The 18,295-nt window shown below is 37.6% G+C and overlaps 1 protein-coding gene across 1 annotated transcript in view; it reads left to right on the forward strand.

The window, feature by feature from the left end:
- LOC136875368 (dynein beta chain, ciliary) overlaps window positions 1-18,295 on the forward strand; it is a 782,313-nt gene that overhangs the window by 350,937 nt on the left and 413,081 nt on the right. Inside the window, exon 22 of the mRNA XM_067148948.2 lies at window positions 4,628-4,797. Within this exon, the coding sequence (XP_067005049.2) occupies window positions 4,628-4,797 (170 nt within the window). The remainder of the gene's footprint in view (window positions 1-4,627; window positions 4,798-18,295) is intronic.

An 18,295-nucleotide genomic window follows, 5' to 3' on the forward strand; every position in this document is an offset into this window, starting at 1 on the left:
GTGTCGGTGCAATGTAAAGCAACTTGTAAAAAGAAAAAAAATTGCTCTGCTACATGTTTTGCCTATAATATTGACTTCAGTGCCTGCTAGGGTTCTCAAAAATTTAAGCTATTCCTCTTCAATTGTTCCTACTTGGGCAGTTGGTCTCTTAATTTCCATCTGGCATTCAGACCTCGTTTCTGGTTTTTCAAATTCCCAAACTTTTATCCTGGGTGTATGCCAGGTTTTAATCTTTTTTACCATGACGTTTTCCAAGGTGGCTTCTAGTAATCTGTGGTCATTACCTAGACTTTCTCCTGGAAGCACACTCACATCTCTAATAAATACTCCAGCCTTTTTGTTTGTAGTTAAATAGTAAGAGATTTCTGCTCTCCATTCCAGCTCAGCTGCTTTTTAAACCAGGTGTTCTTCATTACTAGGTTGTTTCATATGCAGAAGTCAAGGAGACATTCACCCTCGTGATTCCATATACTGGATTGATTCATTTGATTCCTTCACATTACTGAATCGATACAGTGATCTGATTCATGGCACGTTAGAGTCACCAGTCCTATTGCATATATGTAGTGTGTACTGATTAGATGGCAGCAACACCATTCAGTGCTTATTGCTGCCATGTGGTCTTCATTCTATGAACTACTTTCCTATGCACCATCTACCTTTCAGTTTCAGGTTTCTCCTACAGCCACCTTTTCACATTAAATTTTGATGTTACAAAGCCTTTTGCACACAGTGACAACTCCATTAAATAAGTATATAGAATTAGATGAAAAATTATCTGTACACACAGTCATCACTGATCTGCATTTAAAGCTGTCGCCCAGGTGGGAGATTCCCTATCAGTAGTTTACCTAGTCTTTTCTGAAATAATTTCTAAAAACATGGAATTTTCACTGTATTCATGATAAGTACATATTACAAAACAAATACGTTAAAAAATGAAATGCAGGAAAAATAGGTACTTGTGTGGTACGATACATGCTTATTATATTATGGTACAAAACTTACCTAGTAAATAATATATATGTATATATTTTCATTTACGGCCATTAGAGACCACGTTAGGTAACAGTTACACGTTTCTGGAAGCCTTCTTCACAGTCCAAAACTTTAGCATCCTTTCTTTGGCAACCTGTCTTCTTTCTTCTGTCCACCCACTGCTAAGTTTTGGTTCGTCATGGAATCCCTGGAATTTGTCGATCACTGACCTAAACTTTGTTCAGTTTGAGATGTCTACCTAGTTAATAATAATAATAATAATAATAATAATAATAATAATAATAATAATAATAATAACAACAACAACAACTCAAATTTTATACAATAACTTATTGTTTTTCCACAGTTCTCTGAAAGTCACAACTCTATTGCACATACAAAATTACATGTTCAAGTACTTATATTCACAATAAATAGCCTTAAAAATAAGTTGCTTTAAGTTGCACTGACACAAATAGGTCTTACAGCGATGATGAGATAGGAAAGGGCTACGAGAGGGAAGGAAGCGGCTATGGCCTTAACTAAGGTACAGCATCAGCATTTGCTGGTGTGGAACTGGGAAAGCATGGAAAACCATCTTAAGAGCTGCCGACGGTAGGATTTGAATCCACCATTCCCCGAATGCAAGCTCATAGCTACGCAGCCCTAACTGCATGGCCAGCTTGCTCGGTCATCTTCGAAAGTAAGTCTTTTACTATCAGCTGATTATTTTTTAAAATCATCATATTTTGTATAGGCTACCCGAGATCTACAGTAGCCCTCTGGTTTTCTGATTCAACATCTTTTTATTTAAGCTATTCCGTAAGTCAGATCACTTACTCATTGTCCACATACACTGGTGATCATGTAATTCGATTATTGAAGTCTTGTACAATGATGTGTCATGCAAACCGAGAAAATACTGAGCAGTTCTTCCCAATATGAAACAGACAATTTTGAGTGGTCATGAGCATGACTCATAGACATAATTGTCGAATGTCAACTAAGTTATAATACTGATTCATTAAACTGATAAGTAGAATAACCTAATAGCCTACCTATTTATTAGCTAGGTATTTTGGAATTATGTTTTGACTGCCATTTTAACACTACAAATAAATCTGCCTACTATTTAAACCTCCCTCTAAGAAGAGGACAGTGAATGCAAGTAGGTATTTTTCAAATGAGCTGAGAGCGGGATTCCATTATAGCATATGATTTTTTCAGAGAGAGTCAGCAGAATCGTGTGCTGTTAGCTCGCCGTTCCTGTGAATCGATTCACTCAGACACTTGAATGAATCAATACAGTGCTTCAAATCATACACTCAGTAGCCAAGACTAATAACTAGAGTATTATCTTAATAATAATAATGGTGGTGGTGGTGGTGGTGGTGGTGGTTTATTTTAGCTATAATGGATTTTGATTGGTTTAATCGGGCTTATCTAGTATTAATTATGATTCTAATGTATACCAATTGGTATAGTATAAGAGAAGGCGTAATGGCCTTATCTACGCCAGTAAGGTCATTTATCTATCTATCCATCTGTCTATAAGAAAAGTTGTAGGTGGCCCCATATTAAATATGCAGTCAGTCTACACAACCATAAAATATTTCAATAAGAAAAGGTAACTGTTGACCCAAAACTACTAGAAGAAAGGACCTGTCTATCCTGCGGGTTCTTTGATCTGGTTTACATTTGGATCAAAAGCAGCCTTGGCGGCAGTTTCGGGGGTATATGGAGTCAGACCAGAAGAGATGTAAGCTTCTCCTTGGGTAAATATGCCACAGTATTCCACAGTATACGGGGTTATTCACCTAAGGTGTTACATGGAAATAACACCTAAACCAGTAAAGATATCGGTATTCTGTTTTCATAATCGTAAATGATACCCAGGGACTTGTATGATAATGTGCTGCATATTCTCATGGGGTGATTAATGAACAAGATATAAATACTAACTCCATATTTTTAAATGGAATGGCACAAATTCGTGCAGCTGGCCTAAAAGTTCAACTGCGTACAAGTTCAAATATGAAAGTATTTTCAAAATCATTCAGTTACTTTCTGAAATATCAATAAGAACAACATGCGCGGTTTTGCATGCCGCATTAGATGGCGTGCAGTCAGGCAAGGACATATTGACACGCAAGTAGTTTCCTGGGTATGATTGCAGCCACAGAATGGATACCAGGCATGCAAGCATATCGTACACATGTGATGGGTTTGCAAAGTGTGTATGACAGGCGAACTCATGACAGGACAGGGAGGGTTAATGTTTTTAAAAGGAATAAAGTAATTACTTTGACTTGGTTGGTACCTTTGGGATAGGCCACGGCCGACGTTCTTTCCAAATCCTTCACATTCCCGTCCGTGGGAAAAGACGCCAAACTGAGTGCAACATGTTACACATGGATTTCAAAACAAAACAAACAATAACTTTAAACTTCCTTCCCCATTGTGTGTTCGCCAGTCATACAGTAATGTTGCTCACCCAGGGTACGTTACGGTACATCACATTTTGTGTACGATAGTTTACAGTACATGCCTGGTACCCGTTCTGTGGCTGGAATCAATGCCTGGAAACAGCTTGCATGCCAATACATCCTTGGCCGACGTACGCTGTCAAATGCAGCACGCAAAAGCCCAAATGCGGTTTTTATTGATATCTCCAAAAGTAACTGTCCAATTTTTGAAAATACTTACATATTTGAACTTGTACGCAGTTGAACTTTTAGGCCAGCTGTATGTATTCATGCTGTTCCATTTAAAAATATGAAGTTAGTATTGATCTCTTGGTTATTAATCACCCCATGAAGAATAAGTAGCATGTTATTTTACAAGCCCCTGGCTATCATTTACGAATATGAAAACAGAATACCGATATCTTTAATGGTTTAGATGTTATTTCCGTGTAACATCTTAGGTGAATAACCCTGTATACAATTCTGCAGTGCACATACAAAATCATAAGATTAGAATAGATTCTTATATTCTCAGGGAGACAAACAGCACTTTGGGTTTCATTAAGTCCAAAAGTGACTTACAAACTGGTAGAAGCATGCCTCAGTTCACTGTCAAACCTCCGAGAACACAGTAATGTCAATCTCTTGTGGGTACCAGATAACAGAGGCTTTAAGAGAAATATGAAAAAGCTGATGAACTTGCTAAACAAGGAACAGCATAATGTTAAATAGGACCAGAACCTAAGTGTTTCATTAGGGAAACTGTCAGGAGCTAGTCCAGAGACTAACACCTAAATGTTGGAAAACAAGAGGTGTCTAGTGCAATAGAATTCAGTTAAGATTTAATGTAGCACTCCTCACAGGAAATCCATCTGTGAAGATGCACTTAAATAAAATGAGAATTATTCTTAAGAACAGTCTAGAATGCAGACTATGCAGGAAGGATATAGAAACTACTTACCAAAAATTCTGTACATGTGAAGCTTTAGCCTGCAACAGGTACCAAATATTTGAGAAATCCTTGAACCAACTGAATTAAAAAGATGACCCCAGTTTCTGATGTTCAGTCCCCAGATAAGCTAATTGATATAAAGTAAACTGTGTCACAACTTATTTTATCCTCTTGAATTACAAAATCATTCATATTTCCAAATTAAACTAAGAAGTTTTCCACTGTGTTTCAGATCGATCACTATGAGGCTCTGTATGCAGAGTTGGAATTGATGCCAACTTCAAAAGTTATATCCAACTGGTTCCGCATTGATCTGCGGCCTTTCAAGCAGGCTCTTCTGAATACAGTCTGCAAATGGGGCAACATGTTCAAGCAGCATCTGGTGGATGAAGTCAAAAACAGGTCAATATCAGCGTACAATTCTCTGATAGATTGATGATTCACTGGGTGAGTTGGCCATACGGTTAGGGGCGCGCGGCTGTGAGCTTGCATCCGGGAGATAGTGGGTTTGAATCCCACTGTCGGCAGCCCTGAAGATCGTTTTCCATGGTTTCCCATTTTCACACCAGGCATATGCTGGGGCTGTACCTTAATTAAGGCCACAACTGCTTCCTTCCAACTCCTAGGCCTTTCCTATCCCATCGTTGCCATAAGACCTATCTGTGTCGGTGCAACGTAAAGCCACTTGCAAAAAAAGAAAGAAAAAAATTGATGATTCCGTTCAAGGGATGTTAACATCTTGTTCATTAGTCCCTGACTGAAAATAGAAGAGTTCCAACCTTGAGGGTATCAGGTTCATAAACATAAAAGAGTTGGAAAGGACCAAGTGTTAGTCAAGAGAGGTCAGACATATAGGATAATCACAACCAATTACAATGATTTCCATTGTTCTGTTATCTTATTATATCTATATATCTCCATATATCTGCTCTACAGATGCAGCAAGGTACCTCACCACCCATGTTTATTAATTTTACTTAATTTTACTAGCCTATTTGAGGCTATAATATAAGCATAGTTAGGATACTGTAAGATACTGGGGTTTAGATTTGTATAAGAATCTAAGAATGGATTAATGTTTGTGAGGGTGTTCCAAATTAAAATCATAATCGGTATCATTTTAGAGCTTCTTCAAATTTGAGAATGAAAGTAATGAATGAATGGTGACTAGAATCATCATCATCTTATTATTCTTATTTCTCATGCCTTTTCTGACCCCACTGTGTTTAGAGTAATGTTTTCACTATTGCATGTTTCTATGGTAGTTATTTGTGTGATGTGTTGTATGTAAATGAAGATGTGTATTGAGACAAGCATAAAGACCCAGCCCATGAGCTATGGAAAGTAACCAGATACAGTTTAAAACCCCAGCCTTGCCAGTAATTGAACCTGGGGCCCTTCAAGCAGATGGAAATTCCACTGACCATTCACCCAAAGAGCTTAACTGTCTAGAATGTTCATTAATGTTTATAAAATTAATATACTTCAGTGTAGTTGTACCATTTAATAATAAAGAGGAATACTGTATTTGTTGTCAAGATGAGATGGCTTACTAATAACTGATGTACTGCATAAAGGCAGAAAGTCTGATTGGATTAATTTCACATATGACTCACATGACAGTGCAAGAATTTTTAAAACTATAGTATATACGTCATCAATCTAAGTGCATACTAACAATTATTGTTTGTCATTACATAGTCTCATTTAGTTGTGTATCATGAACAGTATATGGAAACTGTTGACTAACAATCAAACTGTAAAATTAATAGTGAAACCTTGTTAGTGCATTTCTCATTAATATGTTTTCCCAATTAGCATATCGTAAATTTAAAGTCTCAATTTTCATCGCATTAAATATATATAAAAGTACCTCACTTAGCGCGTAACGAATTTTCGCAATTACTGCTTAGTATGATCACATTTTTCTTAGGCCTGAAAATGTTATTTATCATCCCTTGTGAAAGAAATGTGGTTTCCAACTGGGGTAAGAGCAATCACCACAGTTGTGTGATAACAGAAAAAGGCCTTAAATTCCTGTACTTCACAGGACAAGATGTACCTTCAGAGAGCAAGCCATTAACCTCAGGAATGTTCAGTTTTGCTTGCTGGTTTGCAGCAAGATTGATGAATAACGCAGTGAGCCTATTTGTGGTTGTATTTCGCATTCCATTCAGAAATGACACATTTATGTTGTGTTCAATGGTACAGTGAAGCGTAGTGAATATTTGTTGCGTGATACGGTACCTATAGCCTATATATGGATTAGGAACATGTATGTATGTTGGGTAATCAGCCCGAAGGCTGGTTTGATCCTCTGCAGCTTCGCCAACAGCTGTCATAAATAGCCTAGGCGTCACTGAAGAGGCGTACTAGGGAAACGAGGAGTGAGGTAGTTTCCCGTTGCTTTCCTCACCGAGCCAGCAGTCGCTCTTACATATCAGTCTGCCAAGCCCACTGAAATGTATGCACCAACTGACCCTATGAGCGATATTTTCACACCATTCATAACAGGGACTGGCTGCATAAGGAATGGTATTACTAGCATCACTCATACCTCAGTCACTTTCATATTGTCAAAGCCAAGGATGAGACTGTGACAGGTCAATGAAAGTAACAAATTTGATATAGCCCATACCAGAAGACATAGTGCACTGTAAACACTACATCTCACCAGCAAAGGCATATTAGGAACATAATCGTGTGAAATTGACTAGCATGGTGCACATTTGTCCTGCGATGGCCTAGTTGTGGATACGGAAAAGGTCATGAAATTCCTTACTAACGAAGATAAAATAAAAATCTGTCAGTAAGTGGACTACTGTCCGCATCTTTAAGCACGCAGAGGTCACAAATGTTGAACCCATACCTTCGAGTTTCAACTCAGTCGCTCAAGTTGGTCGAAGTTTATTCAAAATAGCAGCAAAAGTCATTCTTCCCAGTCGCACATGGTCGAGTATAACCACTAATTCATTGTCTAAGGTTGTGACCATAAAATAATCTTTTATAACCCACTGCTCTGAAATAAAAGGCTTCTACTAACATTTGTTTTAGAAAGAGCATGATCCGCAATAATACTTTGATATTTTTATGGGCCCTCGTGCATGTTTTCATATTTGTTGTTTGGTGTTTTTCACATCTTTCAGTGCACTTGTTATATTATGAGCCCCAGTGGGAAAAGTTTTCATAATTGATCGCTCGTGTTTTTTACACCTTTCAATACTTTCCTCTCCTCTTTAGAAATGGTAGATATATTTTTCACTGTACCCATGAATACATGATGTAAAATGCCCTCATGTTAGAAAAAGTGTATCTAGTGTTTCCATATACCTGTTGGATAGTTTTTATTTGTATTCAGTAGTATGTTTTCTTGCTTAACACGTTCTTCTTTGTTCTCCCCTGCAGAAACATCTTAACAAGGTTTTACTGTACTTAAAACACTAAGAATTTTAAAGAAATGGCTTTTTCTAGTATTCCTTCAGGCATTGTGGTAATTAAATCCTTCTGTTAAGTGTGTTTGCAAATTACCCCACTTTTACAGAAACTGTTTTGTAACATAGTTTGCTGTTATATGATTAGATGATTTTGATGTCTAGAAGGCCTTGAATTTTTGAATGCTTTTAGAGCTTTATCAGTTGTTCTATTTTTATCCCTTTTCTCTTCCAATAATCAGCCAATGCTAGGAAATCATGGGATTTTTTTTCAAGTTGCGTTTTATTGCACCAACACAGATGCGTCTTATGGCGATGATGGGACAGGAAGAGGCTAGGAGTGGGAAGAAAGCAGCTGTGCCCTTTAATAAGGTACAGCCCTGCTTTACGTTTGTCACCCTTTCCCTTGTACACCAGGGTTACTATTGGAACTCTCCATTCATTTGGTATAGCTCCTTCTTGCAAACAATAATCAAATAAGTATTTCAGATATGGCAATATATTCCAACCCATAGCTTTTAATATATCCACAGAAATCTTATCAATCCCAACTGCCTTTCTAGCTTTCAACTTTTGTACTTTTTTATACGTGTCTTTATTGTCATAGGTAAATTTCAGTATTTTGCCATTATTTGTTGCTCCCTCTATCAGGATATTATCTCTATATCCAAATACCTTTAGATATTGCTGACTGAATACTTCTGCCTTCTGTAAGTCCTCACATATATGCTCCCCTTTTTCATTAATGATCCCAGGAATGCTCTTCCTAGAACCTGTTTCTGCCTTATAAGTATCTATACATGTCCTTTCATTGCTCCCTAAAATTCATGTGGCTCCCAATTATGTTTGCTGTCATGTTATCTTTAGCTGATTTTTTGCTGAATTTAATTTCCTAGTGAGCTCCTTCAATCTCTTCTTACTCCTGCAACCATTTCTAACTTTACTTCTTTCTAATCTGCACTTCGTTCTTAATCTCTTTATTTTCCTGTTATAATATAATGGGTCCTTAATATTCCTTACCACTTTTAAAGATACATAACTTATCTGTTTTTACACCTCTCAACAATTGATTTAAACCCATCCCATATGCTGTTTACATTTTTATTTACCATTTTCCATTGTTCATAATTGCTTTTTTACAATTTCCCCATTCCCCTCTAATCAGTCATATGATATTGCATAATACTCCTACTTTTGTGACATTCCTTTCTAACACATTTATTTTTAACTCTGACAAAGACAACTTCATGATCACTTATACCATCTATCACTTCAGTTTCCCTATAGAGCTCATCAGGTGTTATCAGCACCACGTCTAGAATATTTTTATTTCTAGTTGTTCCCATCACTTTTTGATTTAGCTGTTCTTCCCATAATAACTTATTTGCCATTTGTTGGTCATGCTTTCTGTCATTTGCATTCCCTTCCCAGTTAACATTTGCAAGTTCAGACTTTGACCGTCATTTTCTTGGAAATGGTTGAATGTCTACGGAAGAGCCGAAACATGTGTTCGCTTATTTCAACCCCTCTTACAATGAGCGAAGTTTATGGCAAATCAGGCTGTTACTCTTGGCAGGTTCCCCTTGTAAGCTGTAATGAAAAACAGATCTGTAATTCATCCTGCATATCGCTATTCGTCACTTAACATTCTGTGTCAGTGCTGATGAGTTTGTGGCCTTGCAAAAACCGCCCAGTTCCTCATTGCCACTATGTTGCATTCTCGTAGGCATTTTGAAATTTGTTTATTTTATTTCAGCTTTGAAATTTGCAGATAGTAAGTTCAGCTTTGGATACTGATTAAACACTTCATCAATTCTGGCACCTAGTGATAGAGGGAACTATATCACATGATCATAAAACTGAGAAAAATTGTGTTTTCTAAACTGTTTGCTTAATTATATTTCTGCACAATAAAGAGGACATTTTCTTCCTTCATCTGATGGACGAATCACCATCAACAGTGTTATATGCTTTCACACCATATGAACACTGCAGAGGTTTGGAACCGAATCCAAGATTTTGGCACTCAATCTAGTGATAAGAAATTGTATGCCACCACCTCTCTTATCCTGCCGACCAAAATTCTGATGATGAAAATTGATTCCACCAATGGAAGTCGAACTGGCTAACCAGGCAGGCTGTGTTTATTTTGACAGTGAATTACAAAAGTTGAAATGAATGTGATACCAGATGAGCTGGCCGTGCAGTTAGGGGCACACAGCTATGAGCTTGCATCTGCAAGATAGTGGGTTCGAACCCCACTGTTGGCAGCCCTGAAGATGGTTTTCCCTGGTTTTGCCATTTGCACACCAGGCAAATGCTGGGGTTGTATCGTAATTACGGCCACAGTCGCTTCCTTCCAACTCTTAGGCCTTTCCTATCCCATCGTCGCCATAAGACCTATCTGTGTTGGTGTGACATAGAGCAAATTTTATTTTTCTATTGTTAATACTAGTGAAGGGATTTTAAGATGCGGCACTTTTCCAGTATAGCTATATTCATAGAGATAGGTCAATACATATATTTGGAGACATAGAATGAAGCTAAATTAACAAAATTTGTTCCACCTTTAGAACCTTTTGGCAAGATTACTAAATTTTGCCCCATGTTCCCTTCTATTTCATGCTTCAGCGCATTTCTGCCCCACTTTTATATGTGGTTTTATTTTTATTTTTTCTCTTCTTGAACAGATTTTAATTTTTTTTTTCTGGAGTCAAGAATAGTAAATAAATAAATATTAAAATATAGTGTATGGAGAGGATGGTAAATAAACTCCATTGTTATAAAGCAGCAGGAATAGATGAAATTAGACTTGAAATCGTGAAGTACAGTGAGAAGGCAGGGATGAAATGGCTTCATAGAGTAGTAAAATTAGCATGGAGTGTTGGTAAGGTACCTTCAGATTGGACAAAAGCAGTAATTGCACCTATCTATAAGCAAGGGAACAGGAAGGATTGCAACAACTATCGAGGTATCTCATTGATTAGTATACCAGGCAAAGTATTCACTGGCATCTTGGAAGGGAGGGTGCGATCAGTCGTTGAGAGGAAGTTGGATGAAAACCAGTGTGGTTTCAGACCACAGAGAGGCTGTCAGGATCAGATTTTCAGTATGCGCCAGGTAATTGAAAAATGCTACGAGAGGAATAGGCAGTTGTGTTTATGTTTCGTAGATCTAGAGAAAGCATATGACAGGGTACCGAGGGAAAAGATGTTCGCTATACTGGGGGACTATGGAATTAAAGGTAGATCATTAAAATCAATCAAAGGCATTTATGTTGACAATTGGGCTTCGGTGAGAATTGATGGTAGAATGAGTTCTTGGTTCAGGGTACTTACAGGAGTTAGACAAGGCTGTAATCTTTCACCTTTGCTGTTTGTAGTTTACATGGATCATCTGCTGAAAGGTATAAAATGGCAGGGAGGGATTCAGTTAGGTGGAAATGTAGTAAGTAGTCTGGCCTATGCTGACGACTTGGTCTTAATGGCAGACTGTGCCGAAAGCCTGCAGTCTAATTTCTTGGAACTTGAAAACAGGTGGCATGAATATGGTATGAAAATTAGCCTTTCAAGGACTAAATTGATGTTAACAGGTAAGAAGTCACCAGAATTGAATGTCAGATTGGTGATACAAAGCTAAAACAGTTAGATAATTTCAAGTATTTAGGTTGTGTGCTTTCCCAGGATGGTAATATAGCAAGTGAGATTGAATTAAGGAGTAGTAAAGCTAATGCAGTGAGCTCACAGTTCCTTCTGTAAGAAGGAAGTGAGCTCCCAGACAAAACTATCTTTACATCGGTATGTTTTCGGACCAACTTTGCTTTACGGGAGCGAAAGCTGGGTGGACTCAGGATATCTTATAAGTTAGAAGTAACAGACATGAAAGTAGTAAGGATGATTGCTGGTACAAACAGGTGGGAACAATGGCAGGAGGGTACTTGGAATGAGGAGATAAAGGCTAATTTAGGAATGAACTCGATGGATAAAGCTGTAGGCATAAACCAGTTTTGGTGGTGGGATCATGTGAGGCGAATGGAAGAGGATATGTTACCTAGGAGAATAATGGACTCTGTTATGGAGGGTAAGAGAAGTAGAGGTAGACCAAGACGACGATGGTTAGACTCGGTTTCTAATGATTTAAAGATAAGAGGTGTAGAACTAAATGAGGCCACAGCACTAATTGCAAATCGAGGATTGTGGCGACGTTTAGTAAATTCACAGAGGCTTGCAGGCTGAACGCTGAAAGGCATACCAGTCTATCATGATAATGATAATGATAATGTACGTATGTATGTATGTATGTATGTATGTATGTATGTATGTATGTTATTTTTGTAAAATCCACGTAGGTGGTAGGGGGGGTAGGGGAAGGACTGATAAATAGGTTGAATTCTTTTTATGAGGATACTTATATCTCAAAAACTGAAGATGTTACAGACTTGGAAATAGGTATTTGAAATCTCTTTAAAAAAATAAAGAAACATGCTGGGGATTTTTTCGACTTGAGGGAAGACTATTTTTCACATGTACAGTTCTATGTCGCATCGTCATTTTAGCCCCAAAAGGCAATACCACAAACATGGTTTACAAAGAGTTTTTGGGGTAAATGAAATTCATTTTTTCACTGAGTTTTTATACCTGAGGGATTTTCAGATAATGTCTTAGTACAGTACCGAGGAACAATTAGTTTTAATAAATTACGAAATCCACATGAGCGAAGCCGCGGGCAACTGCTAGTATTATGTAAAAAGCAAACTAATTTTTCCTTGTAGGGCTTCTGGCTCAACTATATTAAGTGTCCTTCCATTTGGAGCTAAGATGTGCAGTGGTTTGGCTTTCCAATTCTTGAATAACCCACGTACAGTTAACCGAGAGTAGAACCCTGCATGGATATACAAAATACTATCTGCATCCGCAAATATTGTGAACATTTAACTACAGTATATTAATACACTCAAGATACTGAAATGAATTGATCATTTAATGTAATATAATAGGCCTGATACCTGGCATTAGATCCCCCACAGTCACAGGTTTATGAGGGATTTTCTCTTGTGACAACTATTGATGTATTGACCTTTGTTCCTTCCTTCCATTAATTGCAGGTAAGAGCCAGTTAGATTTAGGTCAGATTTATGGCTCTATGGTCTCACGACTGTTTCCATATCATCATTCCCCCAAACCACTGTCAAGGTCACCTTACCATAAGCAAAAGAGTATTTTCCCCCCCACTTGGTACTACAGCCCTGAAAGGCCTACCAAGCAACAGCTGCTTAGATTATGAGGTATCGTGTGGTCAGCACGATTAATCCTCTCAGCCGTTATTCTTGGCTTTCTAGACCGGGGCCGCTATCTCAGTCAGATAGCTCCTCAATTCTAATCACGTAGGCTGAGTGGACCTCAAACCAGCCTTCAGATCCCTGTGGGTGGGGGCAGTAGAATAACACCTACGGTATCCCCTGCCTGTCATAAGAGGCGACTAATAGGGGCTCCAGGGGCTCTCAACTTGTAAGCGTGGTTTGGCGACCATGGGACCCTTAGCTGAGTCCTGGCATTGCTTCCACTTACTTGTGCCAGACTCCTCACTTTCATCTATCCTATCCGACCTCCCTTGGTCAACTCGGGTTTTTTTTTTCTGACCCCGATGCTATTAGGTTTCCGAGGGCTAGGGAGTCTTAATTTTCATGCCCTTTGTGGCCCTTGTCGTTCTTTGGCCGATCCTTCATTTTTTGAAGTGTCGGATCCCTTCTATTTTTCTCTCTGTGATATATAGAGCATGGTTGCCTAGTTGTACTTCCTCTTGAAACAATAATCACCACCACCACCACCTGGTAAAAATCCCTGACCTGGCCAGGAATCAAACCCAGGGCCTCCAGGTAAGAGGCAGACATGCTACCCCTACACCATGGGGCCGGAAAATCAAGAGTGTACCTGATTGAAAATTAATAAACTTCTTTATTTTGATAATTTCCACACTGCCGAACAGTTTGCATCACCCAAGACTCTAATTTCATTGATACTCGCATCCGTGCAGGACTCTAACCATGGGGGAAGCATGGTTTTCGATGATCTAGTCCTACAGTGTAATGTATCCACAAAGACGCACACAAGATGCTGTTAGTTGGTACACTTATTTATTTCACCTTAACTTCACATAAACATACATATAGCCTTAATCACTGCTGTCAAAAAATGTACACATCAACAACCCACCATTTTAACAACTGCCGATCACTAAGCACATGCCACATGGAAATTACAACATGTAAACACAGTTGAAACAGTTGACTGCTGACAAGGCAACATGTCGCCCACAACACGTGGTCACAAGTATACTCCAACTAAACAGTAACTCGTCTCTACCATCAAGACCACCTCTTTATATATGTGCCTGGCCAGGCTTCTAGAAAGATACATTTTCTCATAAATTCTAGAGTGCTTAAGGCCCAGATTTAATGTGTAGAATATTCTACGGAGTTCTCGTCTACCCAGTACCATTCTGGATGTTACAGTGCGTTTCAAAATTCTGTAGTGGATTACAAATCATATATACAGGTAATAATAAAATATATAATATTAATTACAGGTTCTAACACTAACTAAACTCATATAAATATCTATATACAACAAATGTTTCATGATGTAACCTCACAAATAATGCAATCATAAACTAATAATGATACTAATAAGTGGATGTACATCACAAGTAATAATAATAATAATAATAATAATAATAATAATAATAATAATAATAATAATAATAATAATAATAATAATAATAATAATAATAATAATAATAATAATTCAAGCTCATTAGTTGCATTATTTACCCATGGTGAGAAAATATTGTTTTCAAGTTATATCAGTTTATCACACTTGCATGAAACTCAAGTTAATTTTGCTTGTGCCTTGTTGGGAACTGCAGACATCTAAATTGAAACTGTGTATCTGAACGAATGATTTGAATCTGAAAAATGAAAACTCCTTCGCCCGCATCATGCTCAGTCATGATGATGGCTTCAATAGTATAAGGCATCAGTTTCTTGACTGAGAGTTGTGTTCTGTTACAGAGGGATGGAGATTCATATTCCTAATAAGGAAAATTGGTGCTATCCATCCAGGTTGTTCAAAAGCTCTGCGGTGTAGATGACAGCCTCATCTGTATTACATGTTGTGTCTGTAGACTTGTGTTGCTTGTTGATGATGTGACAGCTTCATTTCTTGAAGCAAGAATTTCTGTTTGACACTGCCATATGTGATCAGTTAAATGCTGTGCCCATCTATGACAAAAATTTCAGATCTCTGTGTGCCGTAGATTTGGCCGAGTGCCGCACACACTCATACTAACACTTCTGGATATCACAGACTGAACGAAAATACCTTCTTATCCCTTGGACTTGAAAGGGCACCTTAACTGATATATGTGTTACCATTCCTTGTTCATTATTATCTATAATAACGTTATTGGCTTTCCATACCACTAACTACTTTTTGGTTTGCGGAGACGCTGAGGTGCTGGAATTTTGTCCTACAGGAGTTCTTTTATATAGCAGTGAATCTACCGACATAAGGCTGATGTATTTGAGCACCTTCAAATACCACCAGAGTGAGCCAGGATCAAACCTGTCAAGTTGGGGTCAGAAGGCCAGTGCTTCAAACCGTCTGAGCCACTCAGCCCAACTATTATTATCTATCTTACGAATATGTTTTTTCTAAATAAAATATGAAATAATTGAAAGAAAATACGGTTCATGGCAAAATTCTTGTATTCTCTAAAATTTTAAGTGAATGAAATGAATATCAGGTAAATATGAAATAAATAATCAATTAAAATTATTAAAAGTAACAATCGTCTGTTTGCCATAGATTTCGCTGGGCATCGTACCTATAAACAAAGACAAACACTTCCGGATGTTACGGACTGAACGTGGCTCTTTGTGTCTTAAAATGGCTCCTTGACTTGTATTATGTATCTTATGTACATTGCCTAGCAACAGTAAATCTGTGCATTTAATCTTTGTGACAGCATGTTGGATTGTCATATCCCAACACACATTTGGCAATGGTTTTTCGTTCATAACTCAGCAAAGAAAGCGAAAATGAAAAATTCGGCTTTGAGGACCATTTGGCCCTCCTCTCATATACCTGTGTTCAAAAATTTCAGATCCCTGCATGCTGTAGATTTGGTGGGACTTCACACACACAAACACCTCCTTTTATTATTACACTAGCCTGCAAAAAAAAAAAAAAGAAAGAAAGAAACACCTTTTTTTGTGGTATAAACTAATGTAGGTGGGTTTTAAGTTTGTCATCCTGAATTCAAAAAATGAATTTTGTTTTGCCATATCACATCCAGTTAAATGGCAATTGTACAAAATGTTATTTTGTCATCACATAATTCTTTTAATATATTTAGTGCTGATTTAATTACGCATGCAGAGTAGAGAGATAAAACATACAAACTATGTATGTTAGCAAGCAAAGTAAATGATACATAAGTAGAAAGCTTACTCACATTTACTTGATTGTATTTTTCTGTTTCCCGTAGAATTTGCATATTTTTGAAGTTCGTGAGTGCTCATGGAAGGGTCGTCATATACAATCCACCAACAGTAATCGCCCATCATATTTACATCCCAAAGTCGCTGGTAGTGCTGTTCTGCATCTTTGAGATCCTGGTGGAATCCTTTACCTTGTTCTTCACTTACACCTCCTAAATTTGGAGAGAGGTAGTCCATATGTGACACTAAGAAATGAAACTCATATATTACAACTCAGTTGGTTAAACTTGTCCAACAAGTTTCTTACAATTTCTTTATGTAGAGGATCCTTGATGTTGCCAAGGAATTTTGTCACTACTTCTTTGAATGCATTCCAATGCACCTCAATTTTGGTCATCATTTCTGTGAAATAGTTGTCCATCATCAGTTTACAAATCAATGGTCCATCAAATACTCTTTCTTTAATTTTTGCATCTGATAATGTGGAAAATTTTGTGCATAAATGGGCTATTTTTGCCCAATGCCTTAACATACTGTTCCATGATATCCAATTTGATGAACAAGTGTGGAAGTAAATTTCTTTCATTGTCAACAAGACTTACATTCAAGACATCCTTTTTCAAGTTGCTCTCTTTCAGGTTAATGTACACCCCAATGTTTATTCTGTGCCCTGCTATACCATTCGCATAGGGAACAGGGAACTTTTATGTAGCCTTTTGGTTGTCTCAGCAGCAATCCAGTGTCATTCAAATCACCACAAATTTGCCACTTATGCTCATGATATTTAATTCTTTCAAGCAGCAATGTTAATGTCTCGTATGTTTCGGACAGCATTATGGAGTGTGCAAGTGGTATGGAAGCCAGAACGTTGCTGTTGTGAAGCAAAACAGCCTTAAGACTTCTTGTGGAAGAGTCAATTAAAAAGCATCAGTTGCTAGGATCATAATCTTTCTCTCTCAATTGATGCAGAAGATTTCGAACATCCGTTCAAAATACAATTTTATCTTCTCGTGTATAATATTTTCTAAATTCTTTCTCACGATTTCTGTTCCAGGAAGATGTAACCCCAGATGCCAGCGTATTCTTTTCGCATAATTTTCAGCCAGATATTTCATTCTTTTCTTTGATTAACTCTAAATCACTTGTCAAATCATTCAATTCGGATTATGTGAATTTGTTTGTTGGTGTGTCATACTGATGTGGCTTGAAATCCATTCCTTCAGCGTCCGATTGCAAGAAACTGCTTTCAGTTTCATCACTCAAATTATCAGGTAGGAAAGGTACTGGTAATGAGGGCCAAGAGTAATGAGCTGAATAGCTGACAGGAGGTTTGGATATTTAATTTTGTTCTTGTTTTCCTTATTGTAACTGAAGGTGTTGGTCATGCAAAAATTAAGAGTTGTCATAATGTTTCTTCATCTCTCACCATTGCATGGGTATGGCAAATGGCAGTGCATTTTGTTTGCCCTCATATCAATAGCAAAGTCCCTCAACACAGGTATTGCATGCAATGGAAGGTGCAAAAGATTTGTCTTGATCTCCAACTTGGAATTGGAAGTAAGAAAAATAAAGTTTCTTCATAAATGAGTCTATTTTTGATGCACCTTGGAATCGAACACACAAATTTCACAAATGTAGCTAAACTTTTGAGGACGTTGTTTACACTGCCTTTTGTGCACCACTGATACATTAGCCATGATGGCCTTACAATACTAATATAAAAGTTTCATGAATAACTATTGACTGAAACACAGTTTATGCACTCGCGCATGGATACAAATGAATGTAAAAGACGCATTAAATGCGTACTTATTGGGGCGCATCTCATCCACAGTTGACTATATCAACCTAGTTTACCTTGAAAAGAATGGCAACCCAACATAAACATCAGATAAGGACTGGAGTTTAAGACACTTCTGTTTATACAAGTGGTCTGAAATAGTAACTCTACTCTGTCATATCTGCAATC

The sequence above is a fragment of the Anabrus simplex genome, chromosome 1 (genome assembly GCF_040414725.1).
Source record: "Anabrus simplex isolate iqAnaSimp1 chromosome 1, ASM4041472v1, whole genome shotgun sequence".
Taxonomy (NCBI): domain Eukaryota; kingdom Metazoa; phylum Arthropoda; class Insecta; order Orthoptera; family Tettigoniidae; genus Anabrus; species Anabrus simplex.